This window comes from Pantherophis guttatus, chromosome 3 (genome assembly GCF_059756535.1).
Source record: "Pantherophis guttatus breed Tessera chromosome 3, ASM5975653v1, whole genome shotgun sequence".
Lineage (NCBI taxonomy): Eukaryota > Metazoa > Chordata > Lepidosauria > Squamata > Colubridae > Pantherophis > Pantherophis guttatus.
Window position 1 is genome coordinate 26,252,588 of NC_142065.1, and position 16,145 is coordinate 26,268,732.

Consider the following 16,145-nt stretch of genomic DNA (forward strand, 5'->3'; position numbering starts at 1 on the left):
TGGACCTTCTTACATGAATAAGATGTAATTCATGTGTTCGGCATGAAATCATGCTGTATGGAAGATTCAAGTGGGAGAGACTAGTTCTGCAAATAAGTTGTACTTAGACCTTTGAAACAAATGCAGATGGATCAAGATAATGTACTCTACAAAGCAAATTAACAGTGAGCATTTTAGTTCTGTGTTTCACATTGGATGAAATTAATGAACACTTTATAAAAATATCCCCATGCAGAGTGCTTTGCAGTGACTTGATCTGGTTTCTTCCTGACTGTCTGTCAGACCTGGTTTGGAAATCAGAAGGCAGCCTCAAAAACATCAGGTCCTCTAATAAATATTAGTTTTAATTAGATCAGCATCAGTTCACATTTAATCCTAAACCACAGTTATAGCTGACAAGGTAGAGAAGAATCATGGTTGAAACATTAAAAAGAAAGGGATCAACAGTTTCAAAGATGTTTTCTATCTGAATACTATTAATTACAAGGGAATATATATGTATATTCTAATAGCTACATGGCTTTGTGTATGAAGGGCACTTATTTCCATATAAACTATGTCAAGGTAAAAGCAATGCAGAAGATAGGTGAGCCAATCAATAGTGGGTTTCAATTTCGGCCGCTACCGGTTTGCTCGTGGGTGCGCGCATGCTCGTGCAACTCTTCTGAGCATACGCAGAAGCTTCTGCGCATGTGCAGAGATGTCCGTGTGGGTGGGTGAAGCCTCCTGCCACTGTCGCTACTGGTTCGCCCGATCCTGGGCAAACCGGTAGCAACCCACCACTGGACCCAATGTAACTGCTTGTTAGCTTCATTAAGCAATTAATTTTTTATGAATTCAAATCTAATTGAAAGAATATTAAAGTCAGGGTTGAAAACTGCATTCTACTATGTAAGATCTAGCCTAGTATTTTAAGCAATGTTTCTAATGGGGAAGATTCAATCCTTAGTGAAGATGCCAGGACTGTATGTTGAACTTTCAACATGGAAAGCCTGAGTTCTTAAATCAAATCATAATATCACAAAATGAAAAAAAGTAGAAGATGCATTGTCATTATTAACACATATATTCTGAATGCACTAATTCAAACCATAGGTTATGAAAAATGAAATTACATCAATATTTGCAAGTAAACAACCAAGCTCAGAGAGCATCAAGGGCTTCATAATTACATCATATAAGTTATACATACAATGCATTTGTTCTTTAGCAGTATTGCCTTAAATAAATTACAGTGGCAATCAGTGCACCATTGGAAGACTTGAAAGAACAGGTTAAGGACAGATCATCAAGGAAAAAAATCTACATTTGTTGTTGCTAGGAGTCAAAAATTACTTAATGGCATATAATCAATCAATCAATCAATCAATCAAATATTGCCTTAAATAATTGCACAATACTATTTCTATGCTACAGGTTTAGTCAGCCGTAACTGAAATCTTAATTCAAACACTTCTTTATTAATCCTTTAGCACTGATTGGTTTTGGCAATCAATTGAAAAGGAAATTAAAATGGAGATTCCATGGGAAGTATTTATTTAGTGCCTTCCTTCTTTGAACACAGAAAAGGCAATAATATAGAATATTCTCTAGTACCACAAATGGTGTCCAATTCTAGAAAATAAAAGTGAGATTGGTACTGGAATAAATTTAAGGATTCACATCTCACACTTTCCTTAAACTGCCTATAAATTTTGCAACAATGAGATACTATCAAAAATCTGAGACTGTGTCTGAATTTGGGAACCTTAACCTTTTAATTTGGAAGAAAGCTTTCTCTAAGGAAATGTATAAGATAATAATTCTGCTTTTATCGTGTTTTATGGAGCCATCGTTTTGTCTATTGTATTAACAGCTATTAATCCCATGACATGAATACTTCAGAGGCATAAATGTCTATCAACTGACATTTTACATTAAGGAAAATATAACCCTCAAGGAAGCAAACGATCAAGAATGAAAATGAGCGTTTCCAGATAAGCACAAATTCACACTATTCTGCTTACATCCCATTGGTTTATTTAAAAATACCCCAAACGTGACATTTTCAGCATAATATAAAAAAATCCTTTGTGGATCAATATAAGAGAAGGTCTAGAATATGAGGCAGCTTTTTTATTCTTTCATTCCTCCTCTAACTTTACTGCCAAGACCACAGGTGCATGCCATTAAGGGAGCAAGTTTATATTTTGTCCAGATGCAATACTATTTTTAGAATTGCACTGTTATTGCCTTCTCCCCTCTGATCACAGCTGGAAAGTAAAATCAGCTCACTGTGCAATAAAGCTGCTGAGATGTTGCAAGGTGTTTGTTGTTTCTGAGAAAAAGTCAGAATATCCTGAATAGAAGATCTGCTGTCATGTGGCAAACAGCTTTTTAGCAGCGTCAAAGGCATAAAAATGCATCCCTGTTCATCTCAGTTTTGTAATACAGACAAGGAGCAGAGCTGCATTATTAAAATTACACAGGAGAATCATTTGCTGGAGGCATTTTCATTGAGAATGTAAGTTGTATTATAGTTACATAGAGCAAAGCAACTTAATGGCAGTGATGAGTGTAATAGGATGATGAGAAAAAACAACCCTGTGAAGGTTCTTAGTTTTAAATCATCCTTCAAAAATTAACTGAGTCACTTGTCTACGTATCAGTTAGAAGGAAATTAACTAGAGAGACAGACAAAATACTGAATAAGACAGTGAAAAGATTGGCAAAAATTAAATAAGGATGTGCAGAGGAAGTTGAATGAATTATTTGCAACTGTCTTTTCAGGAAGAAAGAGAAACAAGGCAAATATTGACATGAAATGAAGAACTAGTAGGATCTAAAACCTAGATTTTACTGACAAACTGAAGACAACCTAGATTTTACTGACAAACTGAGGACAATCAGTTTGAAGACAATCACCAGGTCCACATAAGAGTCATCTATACATTCTTCAAAAATGTGAATGTAAAATTTTGAACTTTTCAATAAAACAGGCAATATACTCTTCTTTATATTGGAAAACTGGAAAGTGACCAGTGTTAATATCCATTTTTAAAAAGGAATGGAGAAGAGATCAAGAGAATTACAGGCTGAATAGCTTACGTGTCTGTTTTTAAATAATTGATGGGGAAAAAATTGCACCATAGGTGGACATTGGTTCAAAGTGGTCCAAGAAATTGGAACATTGGGAAGAAGACTAGTCCCAGCAACTGGTGCTAGGAGATTGTTGCTAAGGGGATGGAACATACAATAAAGAGCAGTTTTAAAAAGCAATTGGAGAAAAGGAGGAAGAAGAGGAAAATTGTATGCTCTGCAGATCCAGAAATGAGTCAACATCATTATCACCGTTCCAGTAAAAAAAAAAAAAGCAATGCAAGAAGCAGGTTAAAAATGCTATGGATGTGCAGGAGCTTTTGACCAAGCTAAGAGTTAAAAGAAAAGTGTAGAAAATTGAAGATGGATGAAATCATCAAGCAGAAATACTAGCAAGAGCCTCATACCTGGAAAATATTGATGATAATGTGATTATATGTGAGTAGATTATAACTCAATCAATGGTATAATATAGGATAGTGAACTATAGAAATAGAATTTATGTAAATATGAATGTTATGGATGATATGGAAATGCTGTAATGAGTGGAAATTTGTGTGTTGTGTTTTAAATGTTGAAAAATTTATATATATATATATATTAAAAGGGGGGCCTCATACCTGGAAAAAGAGAGTCAGAAAGGCAAACTTGCCAAAGGAACTTAGGTTAAAAGATCCAAAAAAGGGGTGCTTTTGGGTTAAAAAGGAATTTTAAAGCAAATTTTTAAAAATATAAATACTGCTCAGATAATATAGTGGGATATTTACAGGTGATGGGAGTATACACCTTGCTTCAGTCTTGCCCTGCAAGAGGAACAATGTTCCAGGACCTCAAGGAAGAAACAACAACAACAAAAAAAAGCAAATAGTAGTATATACGCAAAGAGACAGTAGACTGCCTCAAATATGCCCTCAGAACCAACTCATTTGCATCCAAGAGCCTTGAAAGACCTTGAAGGATGCCATCTCAGGTCCTGTTCTATGAACTCTGAAACTCACAAAAGATGGGGATAATTCCAGAGGATCAAAGAATGGGGAATATTGTCCCTATCTTCAAAAAAGGAGAAAAAAAAAAGGACTCGGACAGATGATCCGCTTTTACTTTTTTTACTTTTACTTTTACTTTTACTTTACTTTTACTTTTATAATATTTATATACCGCCCTTCTCCTGAAGGACTCAGGGCGGTGAACAGCCATGGTAAAAACAATATACAAGACAAAAAATTTAAAAACTTATTAAAATAATTCAATCACTGGCCAAATTTAAAACACCCAGCTAAAATCATTATTTAAAACCCCTATCAAAACCCAATTAAAATCCTTTATCCCATCAGACCGGCTTGCTGGAATAATAGGGTCTTCAAAGCATGACGGAAGGCTTGATATTGATACAATAGATTATTAAGCACATGGTTTATGTAATGCAAGCATTACTTGGCAGGCACCAGCATGGAATTATCATTGTTCTTTGATCTTAAAAGATTCAACCAGATTGCCACCAGATTTTTATGAGGCAGAATGGCTCTGAGCGACAGTGATATGGATCTTGTGGGAGGAAAGAGTTCAGCATATTGCTGATTTTTCCATAAAAAAAGACAAGAAAGGCCACAGCTGCTAAAACTGAGAATATCAATAATGAATAAAGAAGAAATATAATTGTTAGGGAAAGCAGACAAAACCCAACCCTGATTCTTAGAAATAGGATTTTAATATATGAAATTTTACTGCTTTCTCTATGTGACTAGATCGTTCTCAGAGCTTTGTTTATTGGAACATGTGACTTTTAGGTATCACATGTTGTTTAACGATAAGATTATAAGCCATCCAGAAGGACAAGTCTGGCTAAAAAACACTTGGATATGTTAAAAAAGTTTTTTCCCAAGGCAGCCTTAGGAATAAGAGAAGCAATGATTGAAACTGGGTTTTTTTTAAAAAAATAAAATAAAATAAAACAAATAATTATTTCAGTTGATGAAAACAAACAAAAACCACAAAGAACTCAAAAAGGTTCTCCCCAAACTGGGACTAAATTGATTCATGTTCATATAAACAAGTATAAAGTGGTGCACATCAGAGGTGGGTTCTAAATTTTTTTACTACCGGTTCTGTGGGTGTGGCTTATTTTGTGCATGTGACTTGGGTGTGACTTGGGGTGTGACTGGGTGGGTGTGGCCAACTTTTTTTTTTTTACTTTTAAAAGCATTATTTCTACAACCTTTAAGAGGTTGCAGAAAAAAGTGCTTTTAGAAGCCTCTGACGATCAGGCAAGTCAAGTCATCTGGGATTGCCAGAGGCTTTTAAAGGGATTTTTTTTCCTACAACCTCCTCGGCTGGAGAGGTTGCAGGAAAACAGGCTTTTAGAAGCTTCTGATGATCAGGCAAATCTGCTGGGATCGCCAGAGGCTTTTAAAGGGATTTTTTTCCCTACAACCTCCTCAGGTGAAGAGGTTGCAGGAAAACAGGCTTTTAGAAGCTTCTGACAATCAGACAAATCTGCTGGGATCGCCAGAGGTTTTTAAAGGGATTTTTTTCCCTACAACCTCCTCGGCTGAAGAGGTTGCAGAAAAAATGTTTTCAGAAGCCTCTGAAGATCCCAGCTGAGCCGCACGATCATCAGAGGCTTTTTAAAAAACTTTTAAAAGCATTTTTTCAGCCAAAGAGGTTGTAGAAAAAATGCTTTTAAAAGTTAAAAAAAAAAGCCTCTGATGAGGTGGGCGGGGTAAGCAAGTGGCGACCGGGCTGGGGACCGGTTCGGGGGCATGGCTAGCCAATGTTATTACCGGTTCTCCAAACTACTAAAATTTTTTACTACCGGTTCTTGTGAACCGGCGCGAACCGAAAGCAACCCACCACTGGTGCACATGAACTAAAGGAAACTCCACCTTTATATATATACTGGTGGAAAACCATCAAAAGCATGAATTGCAGAGAATGTAGAACCACATGCTCCTTTGTCTCTTGCTCACTACTTACTTTCCTTCTGATCCATAGCTGTTCATACTGTCCTCAATGGATTCGTGACTGGCTTGCCGGATAGTTCGACTTGGCATTTCAACAGCCAGTCCAGTTTCTGTACTCCGCTGGATAGCACCTTTGAGTTTGCGGCCATCTCCTTCTAAAGCAAAGAGGAAGAGAGAGAGGGGAAGGGAAAGCGAGGAGAGAGAGAGAGAGAGAAGATTAGGCATTTAGACATTGGATGAAAAGTATTCAGTAATGAAACACTACATACTAATAGCATGCCTAAAACTCTAACACTTAGAAATCTGGAATTTCAAGCTAGCATAGACATTATTTAACTTGAAGAAGATCTCTTTCAGAAATACAGGCGGTCCTCCACTTACGACCACAATTGAGCCCAACATTTCTGTTGCTAAAGCAAGACCAGTGGTGGGTTGCTCCCGGTTCGACGTCATCATGGGTGATCTGTGCATGTGCAGAAGCGTGCGCACTCCTGCTCCCGCTGTGAACTGGTAGTAAAGGTGAGTGGAACCCACCCCTGAGTGAGACATTTGTTAAGTGAGTTTTGCTCCATTTTAGGACTTTTTCGCCACAGTTGTTAAGCAAATCACTACAATTGTTCAGTTAGTAACACAGTTGTTAAGTGAATCTGATTTCCCCATTGACTTTGCTAGTCAGATGGCTGCAAAAGGTGATTACATGGCCCTGGGACATAAATATGAGTCAGTTGCCAAACATCTGAATTTTGATCACGTGACCATAGGCATGTTGCAATGATTGTAAGTGTGAAAAATGGTCAGAAGTCACTTTTATCAGTGCCATTGTAACTTTGAACAATCACTAAATGAACAGTTGTAAGTCAAGGACTGCCTGTATTACCATAACACATTTCAGATTTTGTAGATTAAATTAAAGGGAGAATCTTTCTGTCTTTATCCTCCAACAACAAAACTTTTGGGGTTGGTCTTGCCTCCAAATGCTGGTTCAGTTGAAATTACTACACCCACCTATTCTTTCACACTTTTTCTGGGTTCTATCTTGAGATTATATTAAAAGAATATTTGTGTATTATATTAAGAAAATCAGTTCTGTCTGAAAAATGTCATTTTCAGTGCAAATAGCAAAAACACTCATTTAAAATAATAAGACACTGCTGATCAAGTGCAATCAAGAAGAGATTGGGCTATTGTTCTGGATGCAACCAGAAAAGAATGTGCGGTAAGGCTTGAGTGTTTCCTCCTGAGAAAAGACCAGCTCTTGGCATGACAAACCATTAAATCAATGCTATACAGAGCTACCAGTTAATGCATTATTCATTTATTTAGTATGTGGCAATGATACATTATCCAGGATACTACTATGTTAATACAGAGTACAGTTATTTGGCTGCCTAAGATTCAGAGGTGGGTTTCAGCAGGTTCTGACCAGTTCTGGAGAACTGGTAGCGGAAATTTTGAGTAGTTCGGAGAACCGGTAGTAAAAAGTCTGACTGGCCCCGCCCCAATTTATTCTCTGCCTCCCAAGTCCCAGCTGATCGGGAGGAAACGGGGATTTTGCAGTAACCTTCTCCTGGATTGGGGAAGGAATGGAGATTTACAGTATCCTTCCCCTGGAGTGGGGTGGGAATGGAGATTTTACAGTACCCTTCCCTTGCATGCCCTCCAAGCCACGCCCACCAAGCCATGCCACATCCAAGCCATGCCCATAGAACCGGTAGTAAAAAAATTTGAAACCCACCACTGCTAAGATTGCTAGTCTGTATAATTCATGCTTGCGCAATATCCAGAAGAGTAAAATAAGGGGCAAACTAACAGCATTCTGCAGCATCATTCAGGGCTTTCTTCCTCCATTGAGGTTGCCTCACCTTCAGGTGGCACATTCGGGTAGGTCCAGCACCAGTTGGATGTGTACTACTGCATGAAGCGGCATTATTTTCCCACCAAAATGGTACCTATTTATCTACTTGCATGTAGCATGCTTTCGAACTGCTAGGTTGGCAGAAGCCAAGGCAAGTGACATTAGCTCACCCCATCCCCTGGTGCTAGGACTCGTATTACTGGAGCACAGACCTTCTCGAGTGTCTTTAAGCCACTGAGCCACCACACCTATAACTAGTTGATTCAACATCAGCTAGTTATAGGTGATGCAAGCTGAAAGCCCGTTTTTTGAAATCTTTCATACTAAGACTTAGATGACAATGAATAATTTAATTAATTTTTCACATTTGGAGCCAACAAAATTTAGAGGGCAAGTGAAAGTCGTACCCCTCTCCTGCCAATTCATAAATATCATGGAGAATTTTAAGATAAAGGATAGAAAACCAGCAGCTTTCCATTCGTTAAGAGTCCAATTTCCTTCAGTCTCATTCAGTAGACTCAGAGATGATAAGTTGTTGTCTACCTCTTGGATTTATCCACTTATTTTTATGAGCACCTGTTGCTTCTATTCCTGGGAAAATTTTAAAAATCTCTTCTCTTTATGAGTAATGAAAACTGTATGTAGCCAATAAGATGGGGGAGGTTATTATTTATGCAACAATTCCTTTTCAGCCACTCTATTTTATTTATTTTATTTCTGTCTTGCAATGTGGTTCGTATTTTAATATATTTTTTTCCTGTTTCTTAACTTCGTACTGTATTCAGATTAGGCTTTTGTGGGATGATTAACCATTTTACCAAAATTTGACCAGTTCAAGGAAAAAAAGTCTTACACAGTGCCACTGAGTGGTAGTTGGTAAAACAATTAATGTCTGACCCACTAACATATCAGTTAATTTCAGCTTCTGCAGAAGTCAAAGCCTGTCAATGTCTTTCTTCCTTACTGTATATCAATTTATCCACCATGAGAGTTCTTACAAGCAGTAATTACAGACGAAGCCGCCACTTATCTAAAACTAGAATCAGTAATGATTATTTATTCCAGTCTTCTGGGAACTTGTTTGCTGCTCCTTATCAGAGGGTCCTGTCACGCAGTGATTAAAAAAGATTAAGTGATGTGAAAACCTCATTCACTCTAAACCCATTAAATAGTCCTATGCCAAGGGAGCAGAGTATACTTTTGGGTGGCTAAGACCACCCTGAGAATTTTCAAAAGTGTACTAGGTTCAAAAAATGGGTAGGAACAGGGCAAAGAGAAGAACTGCTACATTTGACCTGATCAAATTAATTAAATAGAATACTCTCAAGGCATGTAATATTTTCTCTCAATTCAGGAATCCAAATTAAAGCATCCCAGGCAGATGGCTCTCTAGCTAGTGAAAAGGAGGCTTCCCAACTATGAGTAACTGGTTCTGTTGTTGGACTTCTGCTTTTCTCTAACTTGTATCTGTTATTCCATATCCAGCACTTTGGGATAATGGAAAACAGATCTTTACTTTCTATGTGAAATCCTTTCCGGTAACTGAAGCATATTACACTATCCCCTCTCAACTATCTTTTCTCAATTTTATATCTGCCCAGATCCTTCAATCTTCTTCACCTTTCCTGAACCTATTCCAGTTTCTCAGAGTCCTTCAAATGTCATGTCGGGAACTGAACATAGTGCTTGAGGTGAGATCTGAGCAAAGCAGAATAGAGTGAAATGATTACATGTCATGATCTGGAAATAATACTTGGTGTATGATGCAACCTAGGACTGCATTCCTTCCTTCCTTCCTTCCTTCCTTCCTTCCTTCCTTCCTTCCTTCCTTCCTTTCTTTCTTTCACCAATTCACATTGCTGGCTTAGATTCAATTGGCCACTGGCTACTATTCCAATATTTTTTTCACAACTCCTATTGTCTGATCCTACAATTCCTATTATCTGATTTTACACCTGGCATTTAAATTTTGATTCTAGGTGAAATTTTCTACATTACTCTGTTACCAATTTATTCTTATTTTCAGCCCATCCTTCCATATCATATCAAGGTCATTTAATTGTATTTCTGTCTTATAATATTAGTGATGCCACCCAATATTGTAACACCTGCAAATTTGATAAGCAGTTTCTCTTCCTATTGATCTGGGTCATTAATAAAAATGCTGAAGAGAACTGATCCTTGTGGCATACCACTTGATACCACTTCAATGTGATGAATAACTATTGATGAACGCAGCTTTTCAAGCAACCTAATTGTAATGCCATCCAGATCACATTTACTTCAGGCTGCAAATGCTAGTTATAAATATGGATACATGGCAAAAATGTAAGAAAATAGTGTTAAATTTACACTGTATCACAAAGTAAGAGGATTTTTTAAAAATAAAATGATGTATCATAGATATATGACACTGGTCAAGCTGTCAAAAATGGACAAAGAAATATCAAATCGGTGTTGGAAGTGTGAAAATGAAGAGGGGACCTTTTATCATGCATGGTAGACATGAAAAAGCAAAGGAATTTTGGGGGCTAATCCATATCCAAAAAATATTGCAGATTAACGTTATGATGAAATCAGAAATTTCTACTGGGTATTATGGACATTGAACTAGAAAATAAATACGGGAAATTAATACTGCATCTGGAAGAAGAATGAAATTGCCACAATAGAAGATTGGATTATAAAATTGATGAAGCTTAGAGAAATGCTTTGATAAAGACTTTTTAAAAAAAGGTTGGAAACCTTGTATGGACTTTTTGTTGAAAGAAGAAAAGGGAAGAGAAAGATTAAGTTAATAACTATCCAATAGAAAGAAGGACCGAAGTTATAATTCTATTTTTTGTTCTCTTTCTTCCCCTTATTTTCTCTTTTTCTTATTTACTTATTTACTTACTCATCTTAAAGTACAATTTTTATGCTTTTATTGTATTCAAAAATTGTAATAACCCTGCGCCCTGGTGGCGCAGCAGACTAAAGTACTGTTATTAACATCAGCTGCCTGCAATTACTGCAAGTTCAAATCTCACCAGGCTCAAGGTTGACTCAGCCTTCCATCCCTTCTAAGGTAGGTAAAATGAGGACCCGGATTGTGGGGACCATAAGCAGACTTTGCATAAATATACAAAAGTATGAAGGCTATTGCTTAACACATTGTAAGCCGCCCTGAGTCTCCAGAGAAGGGCGGCATATAAATCAAATTAAATAAAAAATAAAAAATAAATAAATAAATAAATAAATAAATAAATAAATAAATAATAACAAATTTTAAAAAGATTATTTTTACTTTGCAAGTGTATAAATTACTGAAATAACACACATGAATATTTGGGAGAATATATGTGAAAACATAGACTTATACTTCAGCCCAAATTATATGAGAAAGATATATATAAGTTGATCAAAATTTTGTTTTATTTCATTCAACTGTGTAATAATAAGTGATTTCTTCTTTTTATCCAAAAGCCATTTTTCACCTCCCCTTTTAGACTTTTCTGGTTATAAATTCCATTTGCTGTGATCATCAGTTTTCATCAGATCCATACGTATTTATTTAATACTTTAGAAAAATTTCACTTGAGAAGTGCCTTTTCTAACAGTTAAATTAAGTACTACTGATTCAAGATTGAAACACAAAGAAAAAAAACATTTGATGTAAAGAACCTTATCTTCCAAGAATCTTTGTTTTACTTTAAAGCAAAACATTAATATAGCCAACATTTCTTTTTCAGCAAAAGTTCATTAATGCACCAACAACCTGAATTCTCATCAGCAATAGCCTTGAGACCATAAAGCTATTAAATAGTCTTCTAGCTCAGCTTATTTCTGTGGGTTGTGTCTTCTGCCTATTTTTAAGAAATAGACAAGAAAGCCAGCTTTCTCATCCCCATTTAGGTCACCATTCCCTTTTTTTTTAAAAAAAATCTATTTTCATAGACTACTTTAAGAAACTGCCTTGTGCCCAGTTGCAATTTTTTTAAAAAATTTATAAGAAGGAACTTTAAAAGGAGAACATTTTGTTCAGAGGCATTCTTGTTTGGAGGTCCATTTAACAGTAAATAACTACAGGAAGGGGCTCCAATAGATGTTTCAATCAATAGTTGGTTCTGCACAGCAAACGGAACAGGTTCATCAGTCACTTGGTCAAAAATGCCCACATAAAAGTGGCCACATTAATATATCCTAAAACTTCTTAGTGAATTAAGAATGTAAAGCTTTTTTGCTTAACCCCAACAGGTCCCTCCTCCTTTAAGAAGCTCAGTTCTTATTTTCAGAGGTCACATCCAAAACTTTGAGCATTTGCATCTGTCACTTTTCTTCCAAGGAGCAAAAATCAGTGAGCAATGCTCTCTCCAGCTTTCCCTGTGACAAGGATAGCAGCTCAAGGTCATCTACTGAACTTCAAGGATGAGCCTTCTCTAGTGCTGATCAGCCACCTTTTTTCTTCCAATTCTTTAATTTGATTTTTGTCTCAGGGAGCTTGGTTCAATGTGATTTTGTTGATAGCATATATTTTTAATTTTCCCTTTCTCTCTAATTCACATGCAGACAACAGAAATCCAATGGATTATTTGTCAGGAGGTATTTCATTACACATTCATTCTTTGCTGAATAAAAAAAAAACCCTTTTGTTCAAAATACAAGTGATAAAAATAGTAACTCAGCCGAATGACATGAATACTTAACATCCTGCTGCACACTCTAAGTTCACAAAATGATTTGTTTTCACCAGGTATTTTATGCAGGTTTTCATTTTCTTGTATTAGTATGTTTAACCCCTGTGGATTGGTGTACCAGGAGCAAACAAGGATATATTTTATAAATTTGACAAGGAAGGAAGGAAAAATGAACAAAAAAGCTTATTCTTTAGTAGAGAGAAGCCAAAGTCAATGACTAAAGTCAAAGGAACAGCAACAACAAAAAGTCTCTAGTGAAGCAGACCAATGTGTTTGTATGTGTGTTTAGTGCTGCAAACTTTACCCACAAAGGCAGATCATAGTCTTCCCCTTTTGATGCAGGAACTGCAATCCATTGATGTCCTCTACAATAGGTATCAGATGCAATGCTTCGTATTAGACTCCATAATTAGGACTTATGTTCATCCACCTAAGCCAGTTTGGCCATTTCTATATCCCATGACAATGAATTCTTAATGTATTCTGAAATTGCTTTCAGTTCTAATGAGATGCCCCTGAGGTTTAATGAAAAAACAATGTAATCATGCAGCTTAAGTGACTGAGTGTGTAAGAAGAGCTAAGGTGTCATTGACAGCCATTTAAGATTCTTTATTCTTAAGAAGCCCAGTTAGGGTCAATAAATAAGTGACCTTGACTAACTTCCAAAAGCTAAACAAGATTGGTCCTGTTAATACTTGGAAGGGAGACTACAAAAGAATACCAGAATTGCAGAGCAGATAGGAAGTAAAAAAAAAAAGAAGTAACTAAATGCAAACCATTTTCCTCTAATGGCAAGGAAGAAGGAACAGAGGTTAGTGCCAGACTAAGGAGAACTCAGCTGAGATTACTGTCCCTCGTCCGATCCAGACCCTCTCTCGGACAGAACTAATATTTTGAATTCTGTACAGTTTCATTATCTTTGAACTGACCTTTTCGTATGGCAATCTTATTTAAAAAATTGTTCTCATATGAGAGGTTAAACAAGACTTTAAGAAACAGCATTAAAAAATGACCAAAGTTTCCCATACCTAAAAAAGCAAGTGAAAGCGAAATCATTATGAAATTATCAGTGATTATTTGCTTCATTTAAAATAAATAAAACACATAGACCAAGGCTATCATGTAAATGAAGATTCTCAATCACCCAGGTAGAGTAGTCTGGAACTTGAGTCATGGCAATGTTTCTGACTGTCCGCATTTTGTAAAATAGAAGAAATTAATGAGTTCTTCCTGTTCATCTTGGAACCTGGTTCCAGGAAATGACCTTGTGAACACACCAAAAAGATCCACCTGCACAAAGATACCTTTTCATGAAAAGTGTCAAATGCCAAAATCAGAAAGAATAACTCAATAGTTCTATGTTGCTCAGAATTCCCTGGGTATGGGGGGGGGGAACTCATTGGGGAAATGACTATATTAAAACATATCTTTTATTGTGCTAGGCATCTGAACAAGTCTAATCTCAAATGTACAAAATCACTGGCATGAAATTTTAGTCTCCTAAAACCTTCAGGTGTGGTCTGGCAACTGACCATTAATGAAATAATTTCCAAGTGTGCAATTGTTCAACCTGAACACATCAGAACATTTACTTTTATTACTTGTGTTCAAAAACAGACAACCCATTCAGAGGTGGGTTTCAGCAGGTTCTGACCAGTTCTGGAGAACCAGTATTGGAAATTTTGAGTAGTTCGGAGAACTGGTAGTAAAAGTTCTGACTGGCCCCGCCCCCATCTATTCTCTGCCTCCCAAGTCCCAGCTGATCGGGAGGAAATGGGGATTTTGCAGTAACCTTCCCCTGGGTTGGAGTGGGAATGGAGATTTTACAATATCCTTCTCCTGCCATGGCCACTAAGCCACGCCCACCAAGCCATACCATGCCCACCAAGCCACACCCACAGAACCGGTAGTAAAAGTTTTTGAAACCCATCACTGAACCCATTCGATCAGAGGTGGGGAATGATGGCCCCTTTATGACTTGTGGACTTCAACTCCCAGAATTCCTGAGCTAGCCATGCTGGCTCAGGAATTCTAGGAGTTGAAGCCCACAAGTCATAAAAGGACCATCATTCCCCATCCTGCATTAGATTCTGAACAATTAAGTTTCGATTCCAGAGATCACCATCTGTGAACTTGGGTGACACAAGCCCCAACACAATGTGGTTTTCCAAACCTGGTAAAACTGACCTTGTTGTTTCCATAGTCTGGAATCATCTGAAACGTCTGAACTCAGGTGAGCCAATGCCTTTACTAAAATGTGCTTATTATGTTAGAATATATCCATGCTACATTTCCAGGAGAAACAAAAATGGAATGAGCCATTTATACTATTGATTCCAATATCCTGCTTGGTGCAGGAATACAAATTAAAGCAACCCTCAGAATGAGTTCTTAAGGAGTTTTGCACTGCGTGAATCCAAATAGTATCACAACAACATTGCCAATTAACACAACCAAAGAAAGACAATTTCTCCATGAAAGCCGAATTGGGAGAGGTCACAATCAACTTCAAATGTAGGAGAAAACAATTCTAAGCTCTGGCTGGAGGCAGTTCTATATTTTATGGAAATCACTGCAGAAAATTAAATTTCTGACTGTTTCCAGACTAGCTGAATCCACTGTAGAAAAGGAACAGAGAAATATTCTGATGTGAATGTGCAAATGTGCTCATATGAGCATTAGGGACAAAAGACTTTTTGATAGGATGTTAATTAAATTTAGACAGAGAAGAAAAAATAAGCATATGCAATTGTCCCAATTTGTAGTCAGATGGTGGGGGGTTGCTATCTTTCCAGCGCAACAGAAACAGCTTCCGACCACATTCCTTGACCTTGTGTGCTGGGAAGAAGGTGATAGATAGACATGAACATGGTATGCAAAATAAAAGGACTTGAACTTGAAAATGGTCACTTTTAGGTAATCCTCTGGCTTAAGCCAATAAGTAAAATTTAGCTAATAATATGTAATAGCTCCGGAGAATAAAGAAGGTCTAAAGCTTGAAGTGCAGCACTATAAACTGGGCCTGAAAGCAAACGGATGTCAAGGTTCCAATACATCCACAGTCACATGGTCCAATCAGCATATAGTCCAGTTGCTAGGTGACTTTCAAACACCTGCATGAACGTCCTTGATTCCCAGGGGAAAGAATTTTATTTTGGCTACAACACCCCAGTTATCTTTACACATACACTCCTCCCTGCCCCTTAGGTCCAGGCTGTGTCAGCCCTGAAGCAATGCGAAGAGAAACCTCTTTAGAGGAAAGCTACAGAAAAGAAAATGGCCACAGTTAGGCCAGCTTCAGGGTTGACAACAGATAATAAAGGTTGCAAACAGAGATGACCACAACACTTATAATAGTACTTGCTGGAATGTGGAGAACTTTCTGCACTATAGGATCATCTTTTCTTGTCTTTTTTCAGGGGAGGTCACAAGTTTCTTGCTGGCCCAAGAGATTTTGTCCCCAAATTAGTGCAGGTAACACTGTGCCCTTTCTGTTGCATCTGAATGCAACAAATGAGCTGAATGATACAGGAGAGATCTAGTGACAAACCAGACTTTTCCTCTTGCCTACCCCAC

At 37.2% G+C, this 16,145-nt stretch overlaps 1 protein-coding gene and 2 long non-coding RNA genes across 4 annotated transcripts in view; 2 read left to right on the forward strand and 1 right to left on the reverse strand.

Moving 5' to 3' along the window:
* The window catches only part of RIMS4 (regulating synaptic membrane exocytosis 4), a 99,298-nt gene that overhangs the window by 33,135 nt on the left and 50,018 nt on the right, over window positions 1-16,145 (reverse strand). Inside the window, exon 2 of one of the 2 annotated variants that reach the window (XM_034413883.3) lies at window positions 6,052-6,190. In XM_034413883.3, coding sequence (XP_034269774.1) covers window positions 6,052-6,190 — 139 coding nt within the window. Of the gene's footprint in view, window positions 1-6,051; window positions 6,194-16,145 lie in introns of both variants that reach the window. The other variant, XM_034413882.3, reaches the window with a different exon arrangement.
* LOC148114522 (uncharacterized) lies at window positions 2,764-11,130 on the forward strand. Its single transcript, XR_015732987.1, has 3 exons — window positions 2,764-3,516; window positions 6,396-6,557; window positions 9,495-11,130. It is a non-coding gene; the product is annotated as an uncharacterized LOC148114522 (long non-coding RNA).
* LOC148114523 (uncharacterized) overlaps window positions 14,689-16,145 on the forward strand; it is a 48,327-nt gene continuing 46,870 nt past the window's right edge. The window contains exon 1 of the long non-coding RNA XR_015732988.1: window positions 14,689-14,802. This is a non-coding gene — a long non-coding RNA (uncharacterized LOC148114523). The remainder of the gene's footprint in view (window positions 14,803-16,145) is intronic.